The sequence below is a fragment of the Sinohyriopsis cumingii genome, unplaced genomic scaffold, assembly GCF_028554795.1.
Source record: "Sinohyriopsis cumingii isolate HCF-2022 unplaced genomic scaffold, ASM2855479v2 utg000066l, whole genome shotgun sequence".
Lineage (NCBI taxonomy): Eukaryota > Metazoa > Mollusca > Bivalvia > Unionida > Unionidae > Sinohyriopsis > Sinohyriopsis cumingii.
Window position 1 is genome coordinate 1,406,454 of NW_028315866.1, and position 27,501 is coordinate 1,433,954.

Consider the following 27,501-nt stretch of genomic DNA (forward strand, 5'->3'; position numbering starts at 1 on the left):
GTGACCTCAACACGTAATCTGATAAGAAACAACTCTTTAAGTAACCACACTTCCTTCTTTCTTTCAAGGAACAGAAGACCAAGCGACGAAGGCGAAAATGGTTACATTGTACTCTGTATTTGGTGTTGGTAAGCTATTTTTTATTATCATGAACGTAGAATCACTGGATATCTTGTTACGCATGCCAACATTTAAAACTCAAGAACTTCTTCCATTTCGGATTTTCATACCAAATTTCATTTAAACCTTTTCAAAGCTATTTTTGACATGTTGATTGAGATTTAAAAGTAAATAGGAATTAAAATGAATGTCAATGGATTCTGTAGTGAAAACATAATTGTATAAATTTGCTCGCAGTTGTTGAAACCATTACATACATCCTGGATCGATCTCCATCTTATATGTATCATGTATATCAGTGTGTGTGTGTGTGTGTGTGTGTGTGTGTGTGATTACATCAACAATGTTTCAGTCATATCCCCACGATGTCTGAAGTCTGGCAGTTTATAGTGATGTATAGCACTGGGGCATCATGCCGCAGACATGTAGTTTCATGGTCCACACAGTCACATTATCTTGACACCAGGCCGACCAGACCTAACACTAGCCTTGTAATGTTGAGAGCCAAACGAGGCAGCTGTTGGTACCATTTATATAAGTCGGCCGTGGTTTGAACCCGCGATCTCCCTCATCCTAGGCGGACGCTCTAACCACTGAGGCCACCGTAGCAGTATAATGTACATCTGCATTTTAAATAAACATTATCTTTCTGAGTTAACGTGGATCCCATACTAGGCACTGTAGAGACGTAGCGATGAATACAATGAATGAAATACACGTCACACTTAAAATTTTCACGCGGAGTATATATGTCTTGCAATACATGTTGGTAGGAAAATTAACTAATGATAGATTTATTGGCTTGTATTCCACTGTTCCTATTTTCTCAATATAATGCCTCTATCTAAATCTCTGTATATCACTCTGCCAATCTCTGTTTGTCTCTGTCTCTGTATGTATGTATGTATGTATGTATGTATGTATGTATGTATGCATGTATGTATGTATGTATGTATGTATGTATGTATATATATATAGAGAAAGAGATAGATAGATAAATAGATCTCCCCTCTCTTTTCAGTATTTCTACTGGGAATCAGTGGGATTGAAAGCAATGTGTTGGTGAACAGAGATAGTAAGTTTCCCAAAGTTTATATTTCTTCTTCAGCACGTTTGATATCTAGCACTTTCTTTGGAAGCCACCAGTCAAAGCCATATCAAGACAGATTTAAATTCGTATTTTTGTCTTATATTTTTGTCTTCACTTTTTCTTGTGTACTGATATGTTCGAAGCAGTGTGTTAATCTTGGCATCCATTCTGCTTTGCACATGTCTTTGTTGTGGTTTTCTATCCTATTACCCAATACAACATTGTCGCGTCTAGAGATTTTCTCATTTTTGTATGCATGGCGTGTAAGACAGAAAATAAAGCCAAATTTCGGCCTTCATAATTGCCAAGATTCAATCGTTCCTGGACTGTGTCATGTTGCCCTGGTTTCAGCTACTCTGAAATTACCTGAATTATCTCCATTTCACTTTCATGACTCCACACCGACACACCACTTAGATTGCTTCCTTATTTTTGTTGTGTCGAAATTTGTACAAAGGCAAGCGTTGAGGGTGGATGTTTAACTGGTTGAATATAGTGATAACGAATTATTAGTTTTTGAACTAAAGCTATTAAGGTTGAGTGCAAGGATAATCCACAGGCAAAAATAATAATGTGTTAAATGTCCGTCCCTACTACCAAAAGAGCCATCTGAAAGGTCATACTTAATTTTATCGAGAGACTAAATTAAATTGTGTTTCTTGATCATATCTAATATATTCCTCTCACTTTCTACAAATAAGAAAACAAAGGCGGATACAATGACAATAAATTAATTAATAAGACTACTACCACCACCACTACTACTACTACTACTAATAATAATAATGACAATAATAATAATAATAATATTTATTTATAATACAGACAATTGCCAGTAGCACATATCCATGCATCATGAGGTTCAAAAATAGTTTACAGTGTAACAGAATCGTATCTATTGGAAGCGTTATTCATGAAAGTAATCATTGTTGTCTTTTTGTTCTAGTTGGATGAAATACAATTACACATTACCCATTATTCCCATTATTAAATTAAAGAAAGCCCAGCATGAAGAAAAGAGAAGTTTTGTTATATTGATCCAAAGTCTATGTAGCAGAAGTTGAGAATAAACGGGTTTTATAATCGTTAAGGTCTTTATAGTAAACATTGCTAATAAGTCATCATAATTTTAATAGTATCGTTCTGTAAAAAAGTCATAAATGTTTCTAAAATTGGAATCGTATATACAAATGAGTGATAATAATTCTTCGTAAATTCATTTTCAATATGAATATTACAAATTTTACACGGTTTTTCTTCGTAACCAATATTTTCATTTCTTCCTATCCTACCTCTGATTTGCAAGTTACCCGCTCTTTGCATAGTGATTATATAACATCAATCTCCATCTCCTAACAATTCTATACATCCTTGTCTAGTGAATTCTGCTCTCAATGACTATTAGAAATTCTGTCTTTCGATTGATTTAATCTCTGAAGATTTTGACTAAAGGTATATTTATATCTCTGACTAAACATTTTATAAAATGGTCCTTCATCATTTACGCCTTGACTATACCAAACATTCAGAATTATAAGCCAATACTTCAAAATACGTTTGTATCTTATATTCTGCATACCAATTCTTCTTATTCATTATATATGAATGCATTTGGAATAGACTTAGATATACCAAGAATATATTTACACAACTACACATGACTTTTTCAGTATCAGTGGCATTCTAAACGTCAAAACCTCATAACAATAATCAAAAATGGGAGCCATCATCGAGAGATAAAGACGAAGCAATCCAGTTACATGTATTTTTGAGAAATGTATAAAGACATTCCTTCAAATTATGTATAGCCTTCAGGGTTTGCAAAGACAGAGATTTCTGGCACATATACCATGATTTTTGGAAGAAACATATGCATCCTATATACTTGTAGCATGATTAAATCTTTCTCTGTGTTGGTCCATAACACCACTACTCATAAATTCTTAGATGGCCACCTCTGCGAAATACATTCATTCTTGTTTTTTTTTCATCCTCAATTTCAATTTCCACATAAGCAATATGTATGCAGTCTACTGAGAATATTTAGCAACTGGTGGGCAGTGTCGGCATGAAAATTAAATCGTCTTTATACAACGGTAAAAATAGTTCTAAGGTTTATCTAAACTCTCCTGCATACGTCAGCTACGAAGGATTTCCGATAGTTCAGAAATAAAGATGGCAATAAACCATAACTTGGCGGACGCCCACAGGAAAATTAAATACATCGGTAATAAAATTGTTTTTTTCTCTCTCCATTACCAAAACCTAGCTGTTGGTACAGTCAAATTTTATCTATCCTAACAACCGCTCTATTATAGTCTATAAGTATTGCATATACTTGTGTGTGTGTGTGTGTGTGTGTGTGTGTGTGTGCGCATATATATATATATATATATATATATATATATATATATATATATATATATATATTGTTTGTTCTTCGCCAAGTAATTCATTTTCGTCCAGCCATTCATTTATCATGTTAATTAAAATCGACATCAATACCATTGCTATATACAGATAGTAAACTAATGCCTCTGTTGCTAGGACGTTCATTTGCATTTCCTTTTTTTAAGAGTTTGTATAACGATAGCAGTTTACCAATATTCTTGATAAAATGCAACATTGATAGATAGATAAATAGATAGATAGATAGAACTATTTTATTGATTGCAACAATTATGTTTTCATCCGTACTAATTTATGATGAATAATAAGAAACCGTTACCAATCTAAATAGCTGGCCGACTAAATCTGACTTGTAATCCGTCCAGGACAACAAAGGATTGCCACGCCAGTTGTTTAAGAAAGTCTGATATCTAAAGTCATCTTATCAAAGTCGAGAATGTAGATCATTCTTGTCTATGGTTCACTATTAGTGTGGTGTGTCAAGGACGGTACAATATTTTCCTTAGCCCTCTCATCTCACACTACACCCAGCCTATCATCAGATAACGGCTATTAAATTTCTTCCGTCACGCATTCATTCACATCGAAATACTCATACGTTCTTGTATGGTAAAACAACGCCGTAATTAAACCACGGCATCAATAAGTTGCGTAACATAAGTACATATTCCTAATCCAACCATACTAAACAATATAACAACAATCAGACGCATTTCTTTACATTACAACTCATACAAAGTACACAAATATTCAAATATCCATACCCTGATATATACATACATTCATTTTAACGAATCTTACACACTTCAACCATTTTCCAAATTCACAATTCAAGCATGTGTAAATTCTAACATATCACATGAATAAATGCACTAGTTTACTACGAAGTAACCTAATAGCGAATTACAAAATTAATTCTGACCACAAGCTAACAATCTACATAATTCTCTACATAATACTCAAGCTCATTTCGCAAATACATATGTAAATTAAACACTACAAAGGTAATTATACGTACTAAAAGATCCTGTTAATTAAGTATACATACTACACATAATTACAATAACAATGCCTAAGTAGTCTGCAAAAATCGAGCAAATAACTGACTGACCTTTACGAAACTTTATCTTTCCTAAGAACCTCCTCTCTAAGTCTTACCGCCAAATTACAAGTGGCTTTCTCGGGGAAACCCTATATTGCGCAGCAATCTTCCTAGGTGACACTAAATTTTTGCTTGCTATTTAGAAGTTATAATTCAGATCGAAATTGTTGTCAAAATTCCGATTGGGTGTCGCTGACCCGATCCAATCAAACTTAGCTGACAATGTCCTTCTCGCTGTCTGTCCATGTGGGAACGGATTTAGAACACGCCCCGGTCCCCCTCGGATTCCTCTGATCTTAGGACTAAGCTCTGACACATAGGTGAGAAGTCGCGCCATCCAACGCCTGTGCCGCTTTAAGATGTTGGGTCTTTTCTCTGGTCACGGTAACCTTGCGTAAGAGATCAACTCTAGCCTGTGGCAATGTTTAGACACCAAACCATGGCTTGTAATAATACCTTAGTTTATACACGACTTACAAACTAGGGCTGAGCATACGTGAAAATCAGTGACTGCATATTTAACGTACCTAATACAAAATGCATCTATTGATTTCCATTTACATCAATCAAATGCTCGTATTTATTTTCCAATTGCGTTAACCAAATGTTCGTATTATTTTCCATAAACATTACCCAACTGTATGTGCTAATTTCTAATATCATTACACAACTGCACCTATTATTTCCCATGACACGTTTTTTTTTTTCATGCATAGCTTTAACTCGGTATTGATGTGCCGTTAGTGGCCCTCACCCCCTTTACTTTCAGTAAGTTTAAGATTAAAAGTGACTCAGTTCGCTTCTCGTACAAGACGTTTATACTAGGAAGAAACGTCGTATTGTTTCAGTTATGAACTCCGTAGGGAACAATGGCGTTCCAGGATGTGAACTTTATGGGCACACCTGTTTACATATACGAACAGCTTATCGGTCATTAGTATTTATGCAGAAATTCACGATAAATCCTTGAAATTTTCCAACTACCTGGAAGGGACATAATGGGACATTAAAATGATCAGTTCAATTTTATTCTTTTTTGTAGTTCAATTGTTTAGGTGTTTATTCCTCCATTGATCTCGAACCATTTACTACCATTTTGCTGATCAATGTATCTGCAAAGCTAATTTGATCATTGCTAAATGATTTGTCAGATATTTATTTGTATTTTTTTATGCTTTGATTAGTTTTACGTCCTTCCTCTCCCTGCTTCTCTTCTTCTTTCAGTATTTATGGAAGCAAGTAGAAATAAGAAAGATAAAGTGGACATAGATAATTAGTTGAAAAGCATATTGATATTTTTATTCCTTGAATTTATGCTAATGGAATATAACTTAAACATACATAATATTGAAAAAGGTATACTGGTTGTCAAAATTTAAGCCGCTATATATGGAATTTTTACTAGTCATACCAAGTCTCCAGTAAAATGTGAGTAAATGTCATCGGTGTTAAATTTTATCTTGTAATGAATTTACTTCATGTAGCTAAAAACATTGTTTTCAAACTTTGGTCGGAAATGACACCCGAAATGGGAATTCTATTTAAACTTCATTTTCTTAAAAGTTGTACACACACACACACACACACACGCACGCACGCATATATATATATATATATATATATATATATATATATATATATATATATATATATATATATATATATATATAATTGCTGGAAGCCAGAAATGCTAGCTTTTAGTACTCTTGTTCTTTTTGGTCTCGCTCTTCTTGTTGTCTTGTTAAAATACAAATTTTAAACACTCCTCGTTTGTTCGTTGGAGTTATATATCATAGATCTGTAATGTTTACTTGCTTTACAGTTTGTTTTGAAGTTTTCAAATCTATTGTTAGGGGACCAATCATGCGAACAGTTTTGTTGTTTTTAGTCACCGTCCTATCTTGACACTTTTCAAGGATAATTCATACATTGGGCCTTAGTGAAAATTCTAGAGATATTGAAAGACTATCGAATTTGTCCAAAAGCGCATGCAGCATGGACTTGTATACGTGCATATACAAGTCCATGTATACAGTAAAGTGTACAAAGTGATCTCTCTCTCTCTCTCTCTCTCTCGTCGAGAAAGCGTAAGACCATTTTTCGAGGCATTACCATTTAGACAAAAGATGGTAAACGAAAGCATGGGCCATAAACGTTCGATACGTCCTTGATATTTACGATTGATAATATCAACAATGGCGGATGGGGTGGGGATTACGTTTGTGGTGTTGACATTTACACAGACTAATACGATATTTAAGAATATTGTATGCATAATACTGTAATAGTACGAAACAGTAACCGACATGTACTAATAGCAGGAATGTCTGGCTGCATAACAAAAGGCACACTATGAAAATGTTGATGCACATGATGGGGGGGGGGAGCAAAGTTAAAGTACTTCAAACTGCAGTTCAGTTCGTATATAAGTAGATACTTAATACGTACTTGAAATATATAAGGCAAGTGGGAAGACATAGTGACGAAGCACAGTAAACAAATATCTTAATTGTTCATTATGAACTTCCGAGCCGCCTTAAACATCTCATGTTGCAGTTGTACCCTTCTGAGAGCAAGATACTGTGTGCAATGAGAAGATGCTTTGCAGTTTCCGCATAAACAATTATTGTCAAATACAAACTGGGTTTTGAAAAGATCATCGTTTAATGAACTAAAATGATATTGAAGTTGTGTATGTTGAAAATGTGCCTACATTTCAGCTTAAAATTTGTAGACTAAGACACTTTCTATATTCGTGGTGAAGTTTTATTTCAAATGGCAAAAAAAGAACATTCCATTCCAAAATGAGTTTGGTGAAAGTCAATTAATATGAATTGCCTAGGCGAAAGGCATTTTGCGGCTAGTTGTATCACAAAGTTGTCCATTATTTACAGTGAATGAGCCAATGTAGCTAGCTAAGGTTCCGATATGATAGCCTTGGCTAGCGAAGATGTGGTAGCTAAGTGGATATCGTGCCAGAATTGCGACCAAAGGTCTCAAATTCTAGCCATAGGATCAGCAAGGGTCCTCAATAATTTGGCTTTGTCTCAGATTCTAACCATAGGATCAGCAAGGGTCCTCAATAATGTTGTCTTTGTCTCAGATTCTAACCATAGGATCAGCAAGGGCAAGGGTCCTCAATAATTTTGTCTTTGTCTCAGATTCTAAACATAGGATCAGCAAGGGTCCTTAATAATTTTGTCTTTGTCTTAGATTCTAACCATAGTATCAGCAAGGGTCCTCAATACTTTTGTCTTTGTCTTAGATTCTAACCATAATATCAGCAAGGGTCCTCAATACTTTTGTCTTTGTCTCAGATTCTAACCATAGTATCAGCAAGGGTCCTCGATACTTTTGTCTTTGTCTGAGATTCTAACCATAGGATCAGCAAGGGTCCTCAATAATTTTGTCTTTATCTCAGATTCTAACCACAGGATCAGCAAGGGTCCTCAATAACTTTGTCTTTGTCTCAGATTCTAAACATAGGATCAGCAAGGGTCCTCAATAATTTTGTCTTTGGGCATGGCACTTTACTGACGAAATAATAGCGTCGTTATATTTCTGTGCCGTAAAACAGCAGTAAGTAAGTAGCCCAATGTTGATCTCATAACCAAAACTTGCTCAACTAACATATTTCTTAACCTCAACAAAAAGACATTTTCGAGATTCGTAAACTGATTATTTAGACTTAGATTTAAATGAAATGAATATATGGAAATCTAAAATAAGTTTCTGCTTTTTTTTAATCCATACTAAGAAAATTTGTTGTATAACAATGTCATTCCTTTCAAAATCAATTACAATGTGTGTGTGTGTGTGTGTGTGTGTGTGTGTGTGTGCGTGATTTGGATTTTTAACGTAGCTTTAACAATTTCTCAGTAATATCACTACCACGTATGCGACAGCTTATATTGAGATCTAGCACTAGGGCATCCTGCCGCAGACATGTAGCATCATGTCCCACCCATTTACATTATTCTGACACCAGGCCGACCAGTCCTAACACTAACTTCTTTATGCAGAGAGCCAAGTGAGGCAGCAGCTAGTGCCATTACACGTCTTTGTTATGTCCCGGCCAGGGTTCGAACCCGCGACCTCCCACATCCGATGCGCACGCTCTAACACTAGGCCATCGCAGCGGTCTCCAACATTTGGTGTAGTCTGCCAATGACTTATATGGATAGACTTAAGAAAACGAATAAGAAAGCAGCATGCGCATATTTTTAAACTGTCACTACTGTTCTTACTGTGTTGATGTGTTCCTCCAGTTAAGTTTTCTAAGACCCTACTTCAAGTGAAAAGTTGTAAATGCCTTGGCTCTCAAACACTTAACGAACGATTAACATTGAAGTCTCGTGCGATTTCCCATCGTACAAGATCAGTTTAAATACTGAATGTATATAATTGTTTACGATTACATTAATTCTTCGACATGTTTGAGAGTCAGGGCAAAGATTGGCCTCCCACCAGGTGTACAGTTCTCTCCCACCAGGTGTACAGTTCTCTCCCACCAGGTGTACTGTTCACTCCCACCAGGTGTACAATTCACTTCCATGGAGATGTACAGCTCACTCCCACCAATTGTGTAGCTCGTCAGTAAATTTTAAGAAAAAAAATATGTTCAGCGTGTACAACATCAAAGATATAAATTGTAATGTTTATCTCGTGTGATAAATCGCATTTTCTTGCGTTAACTGCTTTGCTTTCTTTACTTGTTCTATGTATAAATGTTTTATGTGATACATTTGTTATGTAGTAATGTTGAAGTATCTTCGTTTCGTGCCTTTGTGTGTGCATATTTTATCACTATTACATTTTATGTGCAACGTATATTAGTGATTGACGTTGCTTATATTTTCTTTTATTTGCGTCTTACCAACTCTGCCCCTCACGTTTTAGGTACCGTCTCCTTTTTTATGTCAATAATTTTCATTTGTTTGGTACTGTTATCAGATGTCTTTTTTATATTTATATGTTTTTCACGGTACCTCTTAAAATATTATTCTGTCACTGACCAGGTGCCCTATAATAGTCTGAAAGCTAATATTTTCTGTTGGAATTGATTGCTGTAAACATATTTTACTGACTGAAATAACATCGAAGTTACTCAGCTCTACTAAAAAATTACACACATCCCCACTCATGCTTCTCTTATTTTGGAACGAGTAAAGTTGTGTACTAGTAATGAAAACAACTTCAAAAAGAACACCTTCCTGCACACAAGACAATGTTGAGAGACCGTTCCGATGGCCTAGTGGTTAGAGCGTCCGCCTCAGATGCGAAAGGTCGGGCTTCGAATCCCGGTTGAGTCATAATGAAGACTTATAAAAATGGCACAAACAGCTGCCTCGCTAGGCGCTCAGCATTAAGAGCTTAGTGTTAAGACTGGTGGACCTGGTGTCAGGATAATGTAACTGGATGGGTCATGATGCTACATGTCTGCGGCATGCTGCAACAGTGCTAGACATCACTATGAACTGTCACGCTGCAAACATCGTAATGACATGACTGAAAAATTGTTAAAGCTACGTCAAAAATCCAAATCACACACAAAAGCACACACACATACACACACACACATTTTACAGACATATATCCTCTATTACTAAAGCGAGTTTTTGTGAAACAAGGAATTATTATTTCGTATCTAACCATCATTTTGCTTGTCTGTGTCCCAGTCCTTGCAGTGCAATGCCCAAGCAGAACCCTGTACAGCTTTAGGGTTCATGGATAGGTATCAATATTGATAATCACGACTGTCACAGCGTTGAGCTAAAATAAACGCGGAGACTGTGTGCGGTCAAGAGTTTATTTGCATCATAGGTAACCAGAAAATGAACTTAATGTTTTCTCCAATCAGTTTCTTAAATATTGGTATTGTCAATGAACTGAAAAGTATTCAGGTAATTGTTTTTTTTTTTTTGTTTTTTTTTTTTATCACGAATGCTCTAAGCGTGCAAAACGTATGTTCAAATCTTGGGGAAAATGTCAACAAAACTCAAAGATACGGTGAAATGTAAACAAAACAATAAAAAGTATGTACACTTCTTTCTTTCTACTTTAGATGGCCGAGTGATCTAAGGCGCTCGCCTTTACAGTTCACCGACACCCAGTAGTATACAATGGAAAGGGGTTGTGGTACGGACGGGGCGCCAAAACCCCGGGCGCAAGATGTCTTGGGGTGCTAAAACCCCGCTGGACCATCATCGTCGCCCCGGGCGGCATTTACACGTAGTACGCCACTGCCGACATCTTACCGATGTCTGCACGGGCTAGTCTCCAGCTCGACCAAAGTGGGTATATGATAAAGGTTGCCAGTGGCTTCCCATGGGTTGGCGGTCCTTCCCAAGATTTTCCAGGGTTCTTCTGCCGCCACATATACGGGCCGCCAAGTATCATGTGATGAACAATGGTGTTTCCGCCGCCAGATATACCGGCTGCCACGTATCAAGTACTGAACAATGACCCTAAACCCACAACAACCTCCTACAAAACCCAAAGTTTCCGAATATTAATATAAATGTATTAATATAAATTATAGCAACAGAACGGTCACGAGCTACATAAAAAACAAATGAAATATTTAAATAAAAGAGAAACAGCAAATTGTCCAATAATGTTCAAACTTATTCTGGAGACGGTTGACACATATCATTCGTACGATTTAGCGATAAGATAGTGCCAGTTTCGTGATACAATAGAACGATGCAGTGAAATTAAAAAATTAAACAGGATGAAAAAAGACGAAATAAATATTTAGTTTCGTTTGTGTCTGAAAAGAGGTAAAATAGCCGTACGCAAAAATAATATTTTTCGTACAAATGGACATTATTGTCTTATATAGACGTGTCTCTTTACACTTATATTAAAATGGATCCCGCGTCGGGGGAAAGTATTTGCTCAACAAAGATTTTAGTAGAAAAATTCAATGCTCTTTCTAAATAATTGTTTCTAATATTATTAGTTTTTACTTTATTCTGATATGGATCTGTCATGGGCACATTGATTCACACACACACACACACACACACACCTTTCAAAATATTAAATGTAATTTGTGGCCGCGGATAACCGAGTGGTCTAAAGCGCTCCCCGTTTCCGACCACTGACATCTCATGTCCGTCCGCGTTGGTTGGAGCCTCGAGCATGGATAATGTGTGTATGTGAGTAAGCTTGCAAGGTGGGTCTTGCCTGGGTTTCCGGGGTTTTTCCTCAACTACTTACACTGGCCGCCACGTATATCATGTGTTGAGAAATGGCGGTAAACTCCAAAACAGCAACAAAACAACAATTAAATGTAGTTCGTGAATCGCTCTGAAAATAACGACATAAAAAGGTTGTACTAGAACACACATATACACAAACTCACAATATTAACAGTTGATCGTAAACTACTGGGTGAAAATAACGATAAAAAATATTGTATTTGAGCACACAGTTACACCCACTCACTGGACCATTGCATACAAATAAAGATTATATACATGGCGGCCAGTATTAATGGTGGAGGAAAAACCCGGGAGAACCCCGGAAAGAACCACCGACCCACGAGAAGCTACTGGCAAGCTTTCTCAAATACCCACATTGGCCGAATCCGAGACTCGAACCCACGCAGACAGAGATGAGATGGCTTTGTTGTTGTTGTTGTGGGGTTTAACGCCATTTTTCAGCACGCGATAGGCTATACATGGCGGCCAGTATTAATGGTGGAGGAAGAACCCGGGAAAACGCCGGAAAGAACCACCGACCCACGATAAGCTACTGGCAAGCTTTCTCACATACCCACATTGGCTGAATCCTAGACTCGAACCGCCGCAGACAGAGGTGAGATGGCAGTGATCCGTAACGAAGAGCGCTTTAGACCACTCGGCCACTCGGGGTAGATGAGATGGCAGTGATCCGTAACGGAGAGCGCTTTAGACCACTCGACCACTCGTGGCCCCTATAAAAGTGTGTGTGTTTGTGTGTGTGTGTGCGTGCCTGTGTGTGTGTGTGTGTGTGTGTGTGTGAGAGAGAGAGAGAGAGAGAGAGAGAGAGAGAGAGATTTGGAATTATTTTAACGTAGTTTAACACTTTTTCAGTCATATCGCTACGATGTCTGCATTGTGACACTAGAAGGTGATGTATAACAATGGGGCTTTATGCCGCAGACATGTAGCATCCTGTCTCATGTCCCACCCAGTCACTTTATTCTGACACCAGGCAGACCAGTCAAAGCAGTCATCTCTTAATGCTGAGCACCAAGTGAGGCAGCTGCTGGTACCATATTTATGAGTCTTTGGTACGACTCGGCCGGGGTTCTAACCCACGACTTTCCGCATCTGAGGCGCACGCTCTAACCACTAGGCGACATGAGCGGTCAAAAAAGATTGAACTAGAACACAAATAAGCATAAAGAAAAATGAAATGCTGGAGCTAGCAGACTGGTAAACTTGATTCCTGGTACCGAAGATAAAACGAGCCATATTTTCAGTTTGAGTTAGTGGTGGGTTGTTGTGATAGAAATTGCTTCGACGTTCATTCTAACTTTTAAACAATATCCGAATTCTTGCAACGTCGCCTTTTTGAATTACATACTCGACGGTGTCGTCTTAATTAAAATATTTATTGCATTCATTGCCTGTGTCTATAAGTGTCATTTTATGTTCATTGTTCAGTTTGCTGACGCGTTTGATCCACTCTTCTAGAGTACTTGTTAGATACTCCATTCTGAATATTACCCATGTGCTTTGTTCGGTTCTGTAGTTTCTGTTGAACACATGGAAATTCGGAAGCATCATCCATAGAGTGAGATTTTATGACGACGGTTTTCAGATTTTCCTTTTTCTCAGAAATCTCCACTTTTATGCTGCGTGAGATAAACTTAGCAAATGTGGATCTGGACCTGGTGGTTTTGCGGTTTCCAAATACATTAGATCTTCAAAGCCACCACCCATTCACCTTTTCTCCTAGAGGATACTGTATATTCGTACGGTCTTTATACGTCTGCCCAGTTCAAGTTCATCACTCCTCGAATTGATAAGATACTCAAGGGATTTAATCCTAGCTTCTATAGAGTTTATCTTCAAATCTTATCCAACTGTTCTTGTAATTCTGCAATTTTTTGTTCAATATTTGTACTGACAATAGAATCGCCTGCATCCTCAATAATTCTTAGATCCTGTTGATTTGGAAAGATACAGTATATGTACTTGCATGATTATTGGTTGACAAAGACCTCGATTCAGCCATATCTGGAATTTTAGCATCCTCCAGAGTTGGGCTGTCACTGTCTTTCACCCATTAGGTTTTCTTTGATACCTAACGTACGTAAGTTGAGTACACCCCACCACCCCCATCACTCAACTCCGCTTACGAATTATTCAGAGAAGAGAGAGCAGTATAGTTCAAGCAGATAAAAGAAGAGAAACTGATTCTCACACTGAGAGACGGTCTTTCTAGTTTTGATCATAAGAAAACTAAACCAAAATAGGATAGATTTAATCAGATAAACATCAGACATCAAATCTACATACGTGGTTATCTTCACCATTCACTAATTATTACATTGGAATTCCGTTTGAATATTACAAAAACTTCATTTTCCCCAGTCATGCAGGTAAAACTTGAATACCTCTAAAGGAACGTGTAGTTTCAGGAAGCATTTTGGCTTCGTTAATTGCTCTTTCATTGAACCCAGTAATTAACGGCAAAGATTAAATATACGGCATCTGTCCTACCAGCCATAAGGGAAGAAGTCAATACTGGTACCAATTATGGAGTTATTAACCATACTGTTCACTTGCTAGGATTTGAAAGAGGTGTCTGATCCTGTACCGGGTTGCTGAGATGAAGAGAGCAGATGCCAATCTATTGTTTTGTCTCACCGGCGGGCTGATTAATTTTAATAAGTGTATATTGCTCTTTATTATTCTTCTGTGTCCCTTGCATTATCTCACACTTCAGTTACATGGTGTAATCTTACAATGTTGTGCACTTAAATTTTATACTCTCACAGATCAAAAAACCTTTCTGAAATATCACTAACCCTTGCTTTGCTAGTGTTAGAGCTGTCAGCCTGGGCCTGCTGTTGATAGAGTTGTTGTATAATATTAAATATTGTGGGTCAAACAGGTGTGAAAAGTTCCCACAAAGTGTACTGAAACATATGAGGTACAAAAGGAATTTGAGTCAAAACATATCAGAAACTACTGCTTTGATTGTATGCATTTTTTGAACCTATCTTTATGTTTGTTAATGTGATAATTGTGTAAAATTAAATATGTTCGATGCATCAGGAAAGATTCTGTTATGCAAAAATCAGTGTGTTGAGATTTTTTTTTAGACCCTTAGTGCAAATTTAATATAGGTCCATGTTGATGATGTTGAATGAGTACGATTGCGTCATATCTGGGACTAAGATAACATAGGCACATGGTCTTATTTCACACAATCATGGTGGTAGGTCAAATAGTTATTTTGAATATGAGAGAGAGAGAGAGAGAGAGCATTTGTAAAACTTCCAGCGGCATAAAAAGAAATAAAAAATATAAAAGCAGGCCTAAAATTACGGACTACCACGTCGTTAATAATTTTCTTTTGATTTTCGCATACTTCACAGTTTTTGTTTCATAGACTACATATATGTTGTGTTGTGAATATTTAACCTCTGTACATTTACTTATAAACTCGATTAGGTGATCTCTTATTAAATGATATATCACCCCACCCCCTCTCTCGTTACGATTGATGGCTCAAAGAATCTATTTCGGAGTCGACAACGGGTAAGTTAGGGTAGGAGCTGATTTCCCTTGCTAGATCGATTTCTATATGTTGAGAGGCTGTATTCAATAAATGTCAGTGGTTTTCTTTTTACGCTAACAAGGATATTGTAAAAGTGTCTGGTATCAGCGCCGACGAAACAGTTATATATTGATGTCCGAGAGCAAGGTAGATAAAACCTGTATGGATGAAACTTGATAACAAATGTAAATCATTAATCATACATGGGATCATAGCGTGGCAGTGGGGTAAAGAAATTAACCTAAAATTAGTACAGATAATTTATATGTAATCAAACAATGAGGATATGTCGAAGTACTTGTATTTAAACTCTTACAAGTTCGTTTCTGTTTGGTTTACTACGGCGTTTTTATGCATTGCTAATATTTGCATAAAGACATATCCACATGCCTTATAAACTGACTTTATGCATGACTAATGTTTGTAGATCGACATGTATACATACTTTACGTACTGGCTTATGCATGAATAAAATCTGCATACCTTACATACTGGCTAATGCATGAATAAAATGTGCATATATACATATATACATACCTTACATACTGGCTAATGCATGAATAAAATTTGCATATATACATATATACGTACCTTATATACTGGCTTATATATCAGATCCACCTGCATACTGCATATACCCAGCATAATGAACTCGCAGATCTGGGTCTATGATTTTTCTTTCAGTTTGACCAGAATTATTAGCCAGTATATGCGGCTTTCTTAGAACCGTTAATAACGTTACTTAAGTATGAATTACCTTATGTTCATCTATAACCATTGAATAATCAGACTGACTAATATTCAGTTTGAATCTGATTTGTTTGGATGCTTTAAAATGGCAATAATATAAAGGACAGCACCACCCCCACCCCCATCAAGTGATTGCATATCAGTCTAATCTGAGACCATCTAGTGATTCAAATAAATGTATTAATTGAACTGGACCGCTCCAATGGCCAAGTGGTTAGAGCGTCCGCCTCAGATGTGGGAGGTTGCGGGTTCGAACCCCGGCCGAGTCGTATCAAAGACATAAAAATGATACTAACAGCTGCCTCGCTAGGCGCTCAGCGTTAAGAGGTTAGTGTTAGGATAATGCGACTGGGTGGGACATCATGCTACATGTCTGCAGCATGATACCTTAGTGCTAGACATCACTATCAACCGACACACTGCAGACATCGTAGTTATATGAGTGAAAAACTGTTAAAGCTACGTTAAAAATCAAAATCACACACACACACACACACGCGCGCGCGCGCACGCGCTTTAATTAAATTGATAGTTGATAACGACGGATAGTCTGAGAGTACACATTACCTAGCCAATATTCTATGTTTTTAACAGGTTAACTGCAGTAAGCAGAATACTTAAGGTATGACGTAACGTCGTATTTCTTAAAGGTTCTAGTCGTCATGCGATATATGACCTGAAGATTACAAATTGTCTTTGTTACGTTTTAGGAATTGTCTTCTTCAAGTCGGGCAGGGTTGTGTCTGATATTTCTTCCCCTCCTCTGTCTATCCATCTGATTTTGTAACTACAATGCATGCGCATGTTCTTTTTCATTAATTTATGACGTGTTTCTTGAAAATCTATGATCATACATGAGAAACGTTTAAGCAATGTGTAAGACGAAAATATAAACATGAGATTTATTTTAAACTGTATAAAATTTACCGAAATCGTTACAATAAGACTGAAACAGATTTTGTAAGAGCTGCTAATATTGAATGATAATTTGATTATGATTGTGATATAAATATATCTTATAATACATAGGCTGAATATACTTATTTATCTATTCATTTGTCAATCTGTCAATGAATTTATTGATTTTTTCCCTATATGTTTTAGTCATTTATTTGTTTACTTACAGGCAAAAGAATCAAATCAATTCAAATAACATACAGCAGTATTTGCAGAAGTAATGAGATTTGTAATATTATTATAACATTTTTATTATTTATAATAATATATGCTATGTTAGGATATTCAAAATAAAATACTGCAATTCGTGAATAAACAAAGGAATGGTGTCCATTATAATTTTGGGATTAGAATAGACGGTTCGTGCCTGCGTATAGGCAAACGTATTGATATAATTAAGACGTTTTAGCTAGACAGTAAACCCTGGTGATCTTTAAGACGAACCACCTATTGCACACATTTTTTCCACTTCTCAGCGATATGTTATTGCACGCCTAGTTTAAACCCAGTGACATTTATGTATTGAGATCTATTCTCTTCATGTACATTATTTGTTGGTCTTTGCGACAAAAAGACACATGTATATGACGTATCATAGTAGTGACTTACTGCTGACTGTTGTCAATATAAAATAATATAGTAATTCACATACAAATAGAAGTATTATAGCAATAATGCACTGCTAACTCTTGTCAGTATCAAATACCATTGTACTTCATGTACTATGAGAAGTATTATAGGAGTGACTTACTGTTGACTCTTGTCAGTATCAAATATCATTGGCCTTAACATACTATTAGACGTATTATATTAGTGACTTACTTTTGACTCTTGTCAGAATCAAATACCATTGTACTTCATGTACTATGAGAAGTATTATAGTAGTGACTTACTGTTGACTCTTGTCAGTATCAAATACCATTGGACTTCACATACTATTAGAAGTATTATAGTAGTGACTCACTGTTGACTCTTGTCAATATCAAATACCATTGTACTTCATGTGCTATGAAAACTATTATAGTAGTGACTTACTGTTAACTCTTGTCAGTATCAAATACCATTGGCCTTAACATACTATTAGACGTATTATAGTAGTGACTTACTGTTGATTCTTGTCAGTATCAAATACCATTGGACTTAATATTATACGTGCTATAGTAGTGACTAACTGCTGACTTGTAAGTATCAACTACCACTGGACTTCACATACTATTAGAAGTATTATAGTAGTGGCTCACTGTTGACTCTTGTCAATATCAAATACTGTAGAAGTTCACATACTAATAGAAGTATTATAATAGTAACGCACTGCTGACTCTTGTCAGCATCAAATACCTTTGGACGTCACCTACTAAAAGAAGTATTATAGTAGTGACTTATTGTTAACTCTTGTCAGCATCAAACACCATTGGACTTCACTTACTAATATATGTATTCTACTAGTGACATACTGTTGACTGTTGTCAGTATCAAATACTATAGTACTTCACATACTAATCGAAGTATTATACTAGTAACGCACTGTTGACACTTATCAGCATCAAATACCATCGGACTCAGCTGACTAATAAACGTATTATAGTAGTGATTTACTGTTGACTTTTGTCAGCACCAAATACCATTTTACTTCACAAACTATTAGATGTATTACAGTAGTGACCTATTGTTGACTTCTGTCAGCATCAACTATCATTGGACTTCGCTTACTAATATACATATTATAGTATTGTCTTACTGTTGACTATTGTCAGCACCAAAATACCATTGGACTTCACATACTATTAGACGTATTATAGTAGTGACTTACTGTTGACTGTTGTAAGTATAAAATACTAAAGTACTTCATATGCTAATAGATGTCACGCACTGTTGACACTTGTCAGCATCAAATATCATTGGACTTCACATACTAATATACGTATTATAGTAGTGACTTACTGTTGACTCGTGTCAGCATCAAATACCAATGGACTTCACATACTAACAGACACAAGGTCATGATATAACTCTTGTACCATTCAATGGATGTTTCAGTAGCGATCACATAATGAAACGTCACATGATAAATGCTCTTTTTTTCAATTAATAAATTATTATTATTATTATTATTATTATTATTATTATTATTATTTACAATTTTATCTACAACCTTCATATCTGCATGTTCTATATTTCAGGTCCACCCCAATGTTATAACTGCGACCGAGTTGCTTCTCCCGTGGACTGCGAGACTGTGATCACATGTGGCGCGGACCAGGTGAGATTATATAATATTTCACGCGTGTTGTCGGCATGATGTTTTTAAAGTGCAAACTACCCAACCGAAGAGCGTTTTTGATCTCGTGTGATAAGGTCTCTGACCTGCTAACTTTCATTTCGAAATTCGTGTGCACATTATTTTTCTTTTTGAACCAGATATCCAATCTCTGCACATAATTTCGCTTTCGAATCCTTTGGTAATAACTATATGTAAATAGAAACTTCCCTGGCCTTGACCGTCAAGTCAAGAAAGAAACCTCAGTTGTCAATAGCCGTCATGGAGATCTTTATTCGAAATCCATTTGTTTATGTGGTACAATATGGCGACAAAAGGAGCAGAATTACACTCAGAATATTAATGGCCCTTTCTGTTGCAACATATGTGGAGCACTCAGTCAGAGGCTAATCACCTGAATCATTAAATTTATATATACATGTATTCCTACAACAGCATGGAAGGCTATTTCTCGATATGACGGAAACAGCCGAGCGTTATATTCCGATTCCATACTGAGCAAGATATCCGCGTCAGATACATACTGAATTCATATATATAATTTCAGACCAGCTACCAGCTAGGATAGCGTTCTTATATAAGAACTCAACTTTTGGCTTGGATTTTAAAAATGGTAGAGATTTACAATGTCTCTACTTGCAATGGGAAGTATGAACTAATTTACTTTAGTGTATTTAGAAGATTGGAACCTTATCATCGTATTCTACCAAATAGGATTTTTAAGACATCTTTGTAAGTCATCCGATGTGTGTCTCTATTCATCTTGATTTCTTACATCAATGGATTGGTCATAACACTGTATATGATTTTTTTATTACATATTTGATTTCCATGGAAAACAATTTCATAGTTGAAAGGTATGAAGGCATGTATCGTGTGCTGGAATAAAATCATTGTTATGCTATAGTTTTGGACGACTTTGCATTCTTGTCCTATTGAGGATATTGGCTGATTTGACGTTGTCAGCTTGTGTAACAATACCATTTTTTAGTTGACCCTGTTTTGTCAAGCTAAATGTCTTAAAATGTACACAGCATGCTTACTACCGCTGCGAATTAATACAGATTCATGGCGAATAATATAATCTCAAAATTGTACATATTCTTGCGTCACCAGCGATGAACACGTTTTTTTTTTATTGATGGTTAGTTTTTTACATCATTTGTAAAGTACACCGCACTGGCATTTTCAATATTGCAGCTTATTTTAGCTATAATGTTTTTCAGGTGGAATTGTCAGCAGAGTTCTTTGTGTATGTACTTTATCATCAAATGTGCCATATTATTGAAGTTGCTATGACGTTTCTAGCTAAATTTGATTTAGACCTTAGCATCGACATTTGTTCAGATCCAAAGTAAAAACTTTGCATTTTAGATCTAAGGCGTCATTGGCCATGATATAGCAGGAAAGAATTCATCCATGGGCCTATTGCGTTAATGTGAAACAAAATATGTCTGACTTATTTTCGTTAAAAAGACCATTTCGACTTGGTAGCTTGAACGATATATCAAAACAATCGCGAGATTTTGACGCTGCCTCTGAATGGTTTTCGAAAAAATAATTACTCGTTTGCTGCTTGCTTTAAAAAAACATGTTCTTTTAGAACCCGTATCACATTTTCTCTATGAATAATTTTCATTAAATATCAATGAATTACACACACACACACACACACACACACACATACATATATCAGTGGTTTATCTGATTCTTCCTGGAGATTTGTTAACCACTGAAAAATGTAAATTGTATTCAACAGAAAGCAGTAGTACATCCTAAACAGAGTACATACTGTTTATTGAGATCTGAACATAGGCTTTTGCATAGGTTGACCAACAGGTGCGATTCCGGAAAGGTCATTTGTACAAAAAAATCGCAGTCTCTATTTCCATAAAACGCAGTATAACCTATGCTGGTTCTTTTTTGTTGTCATTTGGGGTGGATGGATGGGTATTTTTTTGTTTTTGTTTTTTTGATTTTTTTTAAATGTTGTGTCCACTGTTGTGATTAATATATTAAGATATACTTGGTGCATCTGAATCTGTAGCTAATAAACCGGATTTCATCTAAATGTGTTCACAATTACAGAAGGAACATGGTATAACGATACTTTCTTGTAGGTTGTTACATCAGCATTAGCAAACGTATGAATGCATCGCCCATGCCGTATCTTCTAGTGTGTCCTTTACTATCAAATAAAAGACTTTAGATCATGTCGTACTGGGTCGATTTTTTTTTGCACTGCAGTGCAGCAGACGATTGTGCGTCGTTTATGCAAACAATTTACAAATAATGGCATGATCGGTTTCAATCACGAGCACGATGGCCGATAGTGGCTGACAGAATACAACATCAAAGAAACACGAATTTGTACATGTACACATTCTGTACATGATAGTTCTACGTATTAAAGCAAGACGATTCTGTATGTGTACACATTTTGCTCACATTTTTCCACATTGACATATATTGAAAGCAAAAGCTTGTTACTATCAACATTCCACTTTCAGCAATGTTTCACAGATAAGTATGTCACCGAAGAAAACCACGTGCTATACAACCTTGGGTGCAAGATCAACAAGGTAATTTTTCCTAACGATCTATCTATCTATCTATCTATCCTTCCTCCCACCACCCACCCACCAATCCGTTCGTCCGTCTATGTATGTATGTATGTATTTATATATGCGTGTGTGTGTATGTATGTATGTCCATACGCATGTAAACATTCGTATAACAAATAGCAGATTAAAAATGTAAAACTCGTGTTTCAAATGAAATATGACCTTTTGGTACTTGCAGATAACGTGAAGAAGATTTATATCAAAACAGTATATTTTTTTGTCCTAATTAGCTGTCATATTTTCAGGTTTGTTCCCTAATGGCCCAGATAGGACGGAGAGCTATAGAGGAGGAGGATAGTCAACTGGACAAAAGAAACATGATCCATCTTTGTACCAAGTGTTGTAATGCTGGATACTGCAACAACAAACTTTGCAGTGATGTGACGAGTGAGTTAATATTAGCGTATTTTGTCCTATTTGTGTTAGCAGATATGGCGACGTAGGTGCCACCAAACTGTTTGTTATTGGCGCCATGAGTTCTTTGGAAAGGTCGTTGTTGCTAGGAGTTGAGATCTGTAATTTTCTTGTCGAAACACCTAGTTCCTTTGATCAGGCGTTTGAATAAAGTAAGGGAGACACATAAAAAATGTCAGCAGAGTGCCTCGCAATATACAAGCTTTGTAGTTTACTTGTCATTAAAGTATTAAAAATTCAGCTCAAAATAAAGCTGATACGACAAAGCAAAACAAGACTAACCTTAGGGATCAAATGGTTTGTGCAGACAGTGGCTTCCATTACAACTTCTGGCAACAGCAGGCAGCAGTGTCAACACTAAAGAATGCAGACTAGACAAAGCGTTTCGCTGACGCGGTGTGTCATTATATGTAATTGTCTCTTCATCTGCATAGTAGTTTCCACGTTTCATGCGAGAAAACAATTAAAAGGACCGAGTCACCAAGAAGTAATTTGAATTTCAGCGCTAAAATCAAAACAATGGGTTCAAATTGACAAAGAATATAGAAGTGTGAAAAACGTGCTCATTTAGTCAAAGAAGCTAAAAAAGAATTCTTTCAATTCTCCAAATATAGGTATTACAAAAATAAAATTATTAGACTGTAGTCAAAGTAGTGATTTTATAATGTAATAAAAATGGAATCTTTGGGTATATCTCTGAAGAGACTGAATCGCCATTGGCAAACTGGGTTTAAAGGGAAAACAGGGATTGGATATGTAAATCCTGAGTCAGTTTCATTTCATTTAATGCTTTACAATTCAAATTGTTTCATCCAATTTTAATAGATGAGAATAAATTACACCTTCCAGGTATAAATTGTTGATTGATTGGCGGGTTGTTGTTACTGACTAGTGTGGGCAGGATTCGAACACGCGTCCTTCCTGTCACGAGTCCAGAACGAGAACCATTGAGCCACCGCAGTTTTAATTGTAAACACAACAGTATTGTTATCATTCTGTATGCACGGGAATATTTCTGACTGGCACTGACATATAGAAAACAGAATGTATGGTAGGGACAGGTTCTTTCTTGCTTCCTGCATATGTCTTTTGATGACTCAGTGTGATTACGTCGTGGTGCAGGGGTTTGTAAGAGAATGTTCTGTAAAAATTAACATTATAATGTTCATATGTTTTGCTTTTTGCTTGCGGGAACTCATTTATTGGATGTGATAATGCAGCCCTCACTCTTGGACTCAGACAGAAAAACCGACCAGCGTACAGACAGAAATAAACAGACAATTATAAATCATCTTAATGTATTTTTATTTCTTCCTCTTACACCCACACTTACATTTTTAACGTGATACTTACTATGTATTCACAATTTCAGCACCGGTTCCAGCTTTGAGATGTTATACATGTAACGATTTAGAATCTGTGTCAGCGTGTGAGACACTTAAGAACTGTGAAGCCGATCAGGTAAACTAATTTGCTACGAATAAAAGTATTTCGCTGATGTAAATGATAGGCAGATAGTAAAAAGACTCATTAATAAGGACAAGTTAATTAAATTTATGATGGTAAAATAATGTATTTCTCATATTTTCAGTCCTTCATAGTTTGTTTGCTTTTAAAAGAAAAGATTTATTTAAATTTCCTGAAATTAATATTATGATATACATGTAGCTCGCGGTAATATATTACAGAATGAAAGTCTTTAGACGTTAGTGTCATGTGTTTGGCTCCTGATAATCGAAGGCTTCAAGTTGGTTTCGATTTAAATATCTGTGCGATGGTTTGGTCATGAGAGCTCATAAGATTAAACAAGGACTCTGTAGTGGCTGGAGTTTGCTGTAGTCCTAAATTCTGAAGGAAATACCCCACCACCCCGCCCTCAACATTTAAAAATCATTATAAGAAAAAATACTTATGTCGATTACTTCTGCTTCCTACCGTTCGCCTCACTGTAGGAAATTATAAAAATTAACGGTATCTTTAATTGTGTGACTTTCAGGAATGTTTCGCCGAAACGTTCTATACGGACATGGGTGAAATTCGACATCATCTTGGATGCAGACAGAAACGGGTATGTTTTGTGTTCAAGGAAATATACCGAGGATATGCCATTAAAGGTTGTTTATTTCAGTAGACTCAAAACGCAGTAGACTCATTACTGTTAGGTGATATCAGCTAGTACTTATATAATTTTATTTTTTTTATCGAAAAAATAGAATGCTAGAAAAAATTGAAACAAAAAAATAAGCAGGATGCCAGTTTTATTCTCGTTAAAAAATATTTCGAATTAACTGGTTGGAACATAGGTCACAACTATCTGGCTAGTTTCAGATACACTTATCTCCATTTGATGCTGTACGTCACAGTAACGTCTTTTAAAAAACGAAAAGTGGTCAGAAAAAGGTATCGAATGTAGACCTTAGAAAAATGAAGATCTTTGATCGTTTGGAGAATTAAAAGTTTTACGATTCAATATTGATTATCCATCCATCCATCGATCTATCTATATATCTATCTATCTTTTTTCAGATATGCGACATCATATCTATGCATAACACTAACACAATTCCACATGGCAAACGTCAGCATGGGACGCACATTTGCAACGGTTGCTGCAACACATCCTCCTGTAACATCGCTGGCTGCCAGAATATCAGTAAGTACAAGACAACATCGCAACGTTAAGTGTTCAAGAACTAAACATATGTAGGGTGCTAAATCCGTAACACGTTTCGAACACGTAATGATGCTTGAATTCCGATCTATGACATTATATTTTTAAAACACCGTCGTTCAGAAATTGTGACGCTGCTGCTTACCTATGAGACTGATTGTTACATACCATAAGACCATTTGAACACAATGTAGTGATTTTAATCTGTACATCATTTCAACACGACTAAGCATTTAGTTTGACAGGCTTAATGTATGAAAATTTAAGCACACGATTTAAGTGGTAACTCGAGAAAAGATTGGCACGTGAAATCGAGAAAGAAACATTTATTAGCTTTTTGTATGGAATGTTCACACACACACACACACACACACACACACACACGAAATTCGTCATCCAAGTATATAATGTGAATTAAGAAGATGAAACTTTTGGGCGGCATGCATGCATGTATGTTTAGGGTTTAACTGCACGTCAGCCAAATCCTTGCTATTTAGAGCAAATGAAAAGTTAAGTTCCAAAAACGTAAAGATAAATTCTGCAAAAAACTCCAGCGAAGACAAATATCCCCATAGAAAAATGTGATCACGTAGTCCTAGTCCATAATAATGTCAACCACATCCTGATACATAATGTGCATGGAATATACTTTGTAGCTTTTCTCATACTGTATGCTTTTTGTGTGCTCTTGTCTCATATTGTATACTTTGTTTGAGCTTTTCTCATATTGTATACATTATAAGTGCTTTTTCACATTGTATACTTTGTATTTTGCCCTTTTCTCACATCGTTTACTTTGTGTTTGAGCTTTTCTTACATTGTATGCTTTATAGGTGCTTTTTCATATTGTATACTTTGTATTTTGCTCTTTTCTCATATTGTATACTTTGTATTTTGCTCTCTTCTCATATCATACTTTGTGTGAGCTTTTCTTACATTGTTTGCTTTATAGGGGCTTTTTCGTATTGTATACTTTGTATTTTGCTCTTTTCTCGTATTGTATACTTTTGTATTTGCTCTTTTCTCACATTGCATTCTGTGTATGCACTCTTTTCATATTGCATACTTTTTTTACGTGCTCCTTTCTCATATTGTAAACCGTCTGTGTAGTTTTTTCTTATATTTTATACGTTCTGTAATAGAGTAGCAAGCAATCTTTCACTGGATTAATTTCAACTTTTTTTCTTTCTTTCCAGCAAACAAACACTTCGGTTAGAAGAGGCAAATTTCCGGATACATAAAATCATGAAAAGATGAATATTGCCCAAACAATAAAATTGGAGGCTTAACTGGGCCTGACAGTATTCATCTGGCTTACATAATTTAACAGCTATTTTACAAAGCAGGCTTATGTAGTATTGTAAGAACCCAGCCTGTATAAACTATCTCCCAAACTTTATATCGTGATGAGATTGCTTATTTTACTATAATCCGATTGAAAATCATTTCTAAAGATAAAGATATAATTAACATGCATTGTCTCCTGCTCATAATCGAAGTCACTCAAGATCTTGATTTACACCGTTTCGATAAAGTTTCTAGAAATTGGAAGAAAAATAGGTCTCTGAGCTCGAGAGGTAACAAGCATGGCCAATCAGATGCGATGTAATTGTATTATTGTGCGCATATCTCACTTATTATATAACCTCTCAGCCTATTTACACTTACTTATCAATTTGGAGCACACTTTATTGAAATTTGGTCTCCATGATGATAACAAGTTCAGCCAATCAGATATGAGATTACCTCATTAATATTCATAGATCTTGCTCAGAATTAACTCATCCAACATCTTGATAATAATAGATATAACAAGTTAGATCATAGTCTAATTAAACATAATTGCTAAAATAATGATAATCCCAGCTAGTCTGACACAAGATAATGTCATTAATATACTTGGATCTTCTTCATAATCATATTCAACTGAGATCTTGATGACATAAATTAATTTAGGAAAATTGATCTAAATCCTACAATGCAAATAAAATTACTATGCACTCTGATGCAGGATCACTTCATTCATATATATATATATATAATTTGTATTTAATATTAATTCTGGCTACGACTATCAGGGATTCTCTAATAGAAACCAGGGATAGCATTTTCCGTTCTGTCTGGTGTATATTTATAATTCTCTCTCTTTATATATATATATATATATATATATATATATATATATATATATATATATATATATATATATAATATTGATATTAGTCCATTGACCGAGTTTATATAAAATAGGCCGAAAAATAAAGTCTCTTGAGCGGGAAGAAGCTAATTTAACCATAAGCGTGA

General features: G+C 35.8%; 1 protein-coding gene across 1 annotated transcript; it reads left to right on the plus strand.

Moving 5' to 3' along the window:
- LOC149774969 (uncharacterized) lies at positions 1–26,503 on the plus strand. The gene is made up of 9 exons (XM_089944613.1): positions 1–128; positions 1,142–1,195; positions 19,391–19,470; positions 21,999–22,070; positions 22,358–22,499; positions 23,899–23,987; positions 24,523–24,594; positions 25,053–25,179; positions 26,394–26,503. Exons 1-9 carry the CDS (start codon positions 98–100, stop codon positions 26,411–26,413), a joined length of 687 nt encoding a protein of 228 aa, XP_089800739.1. The 5' UTR covers positions 1–97; the 3' UTR covers positions 26,414–26,503.
- The last annotated feature ends 998 nt before the right edge of the window (positions 26,504–27,501 follow it).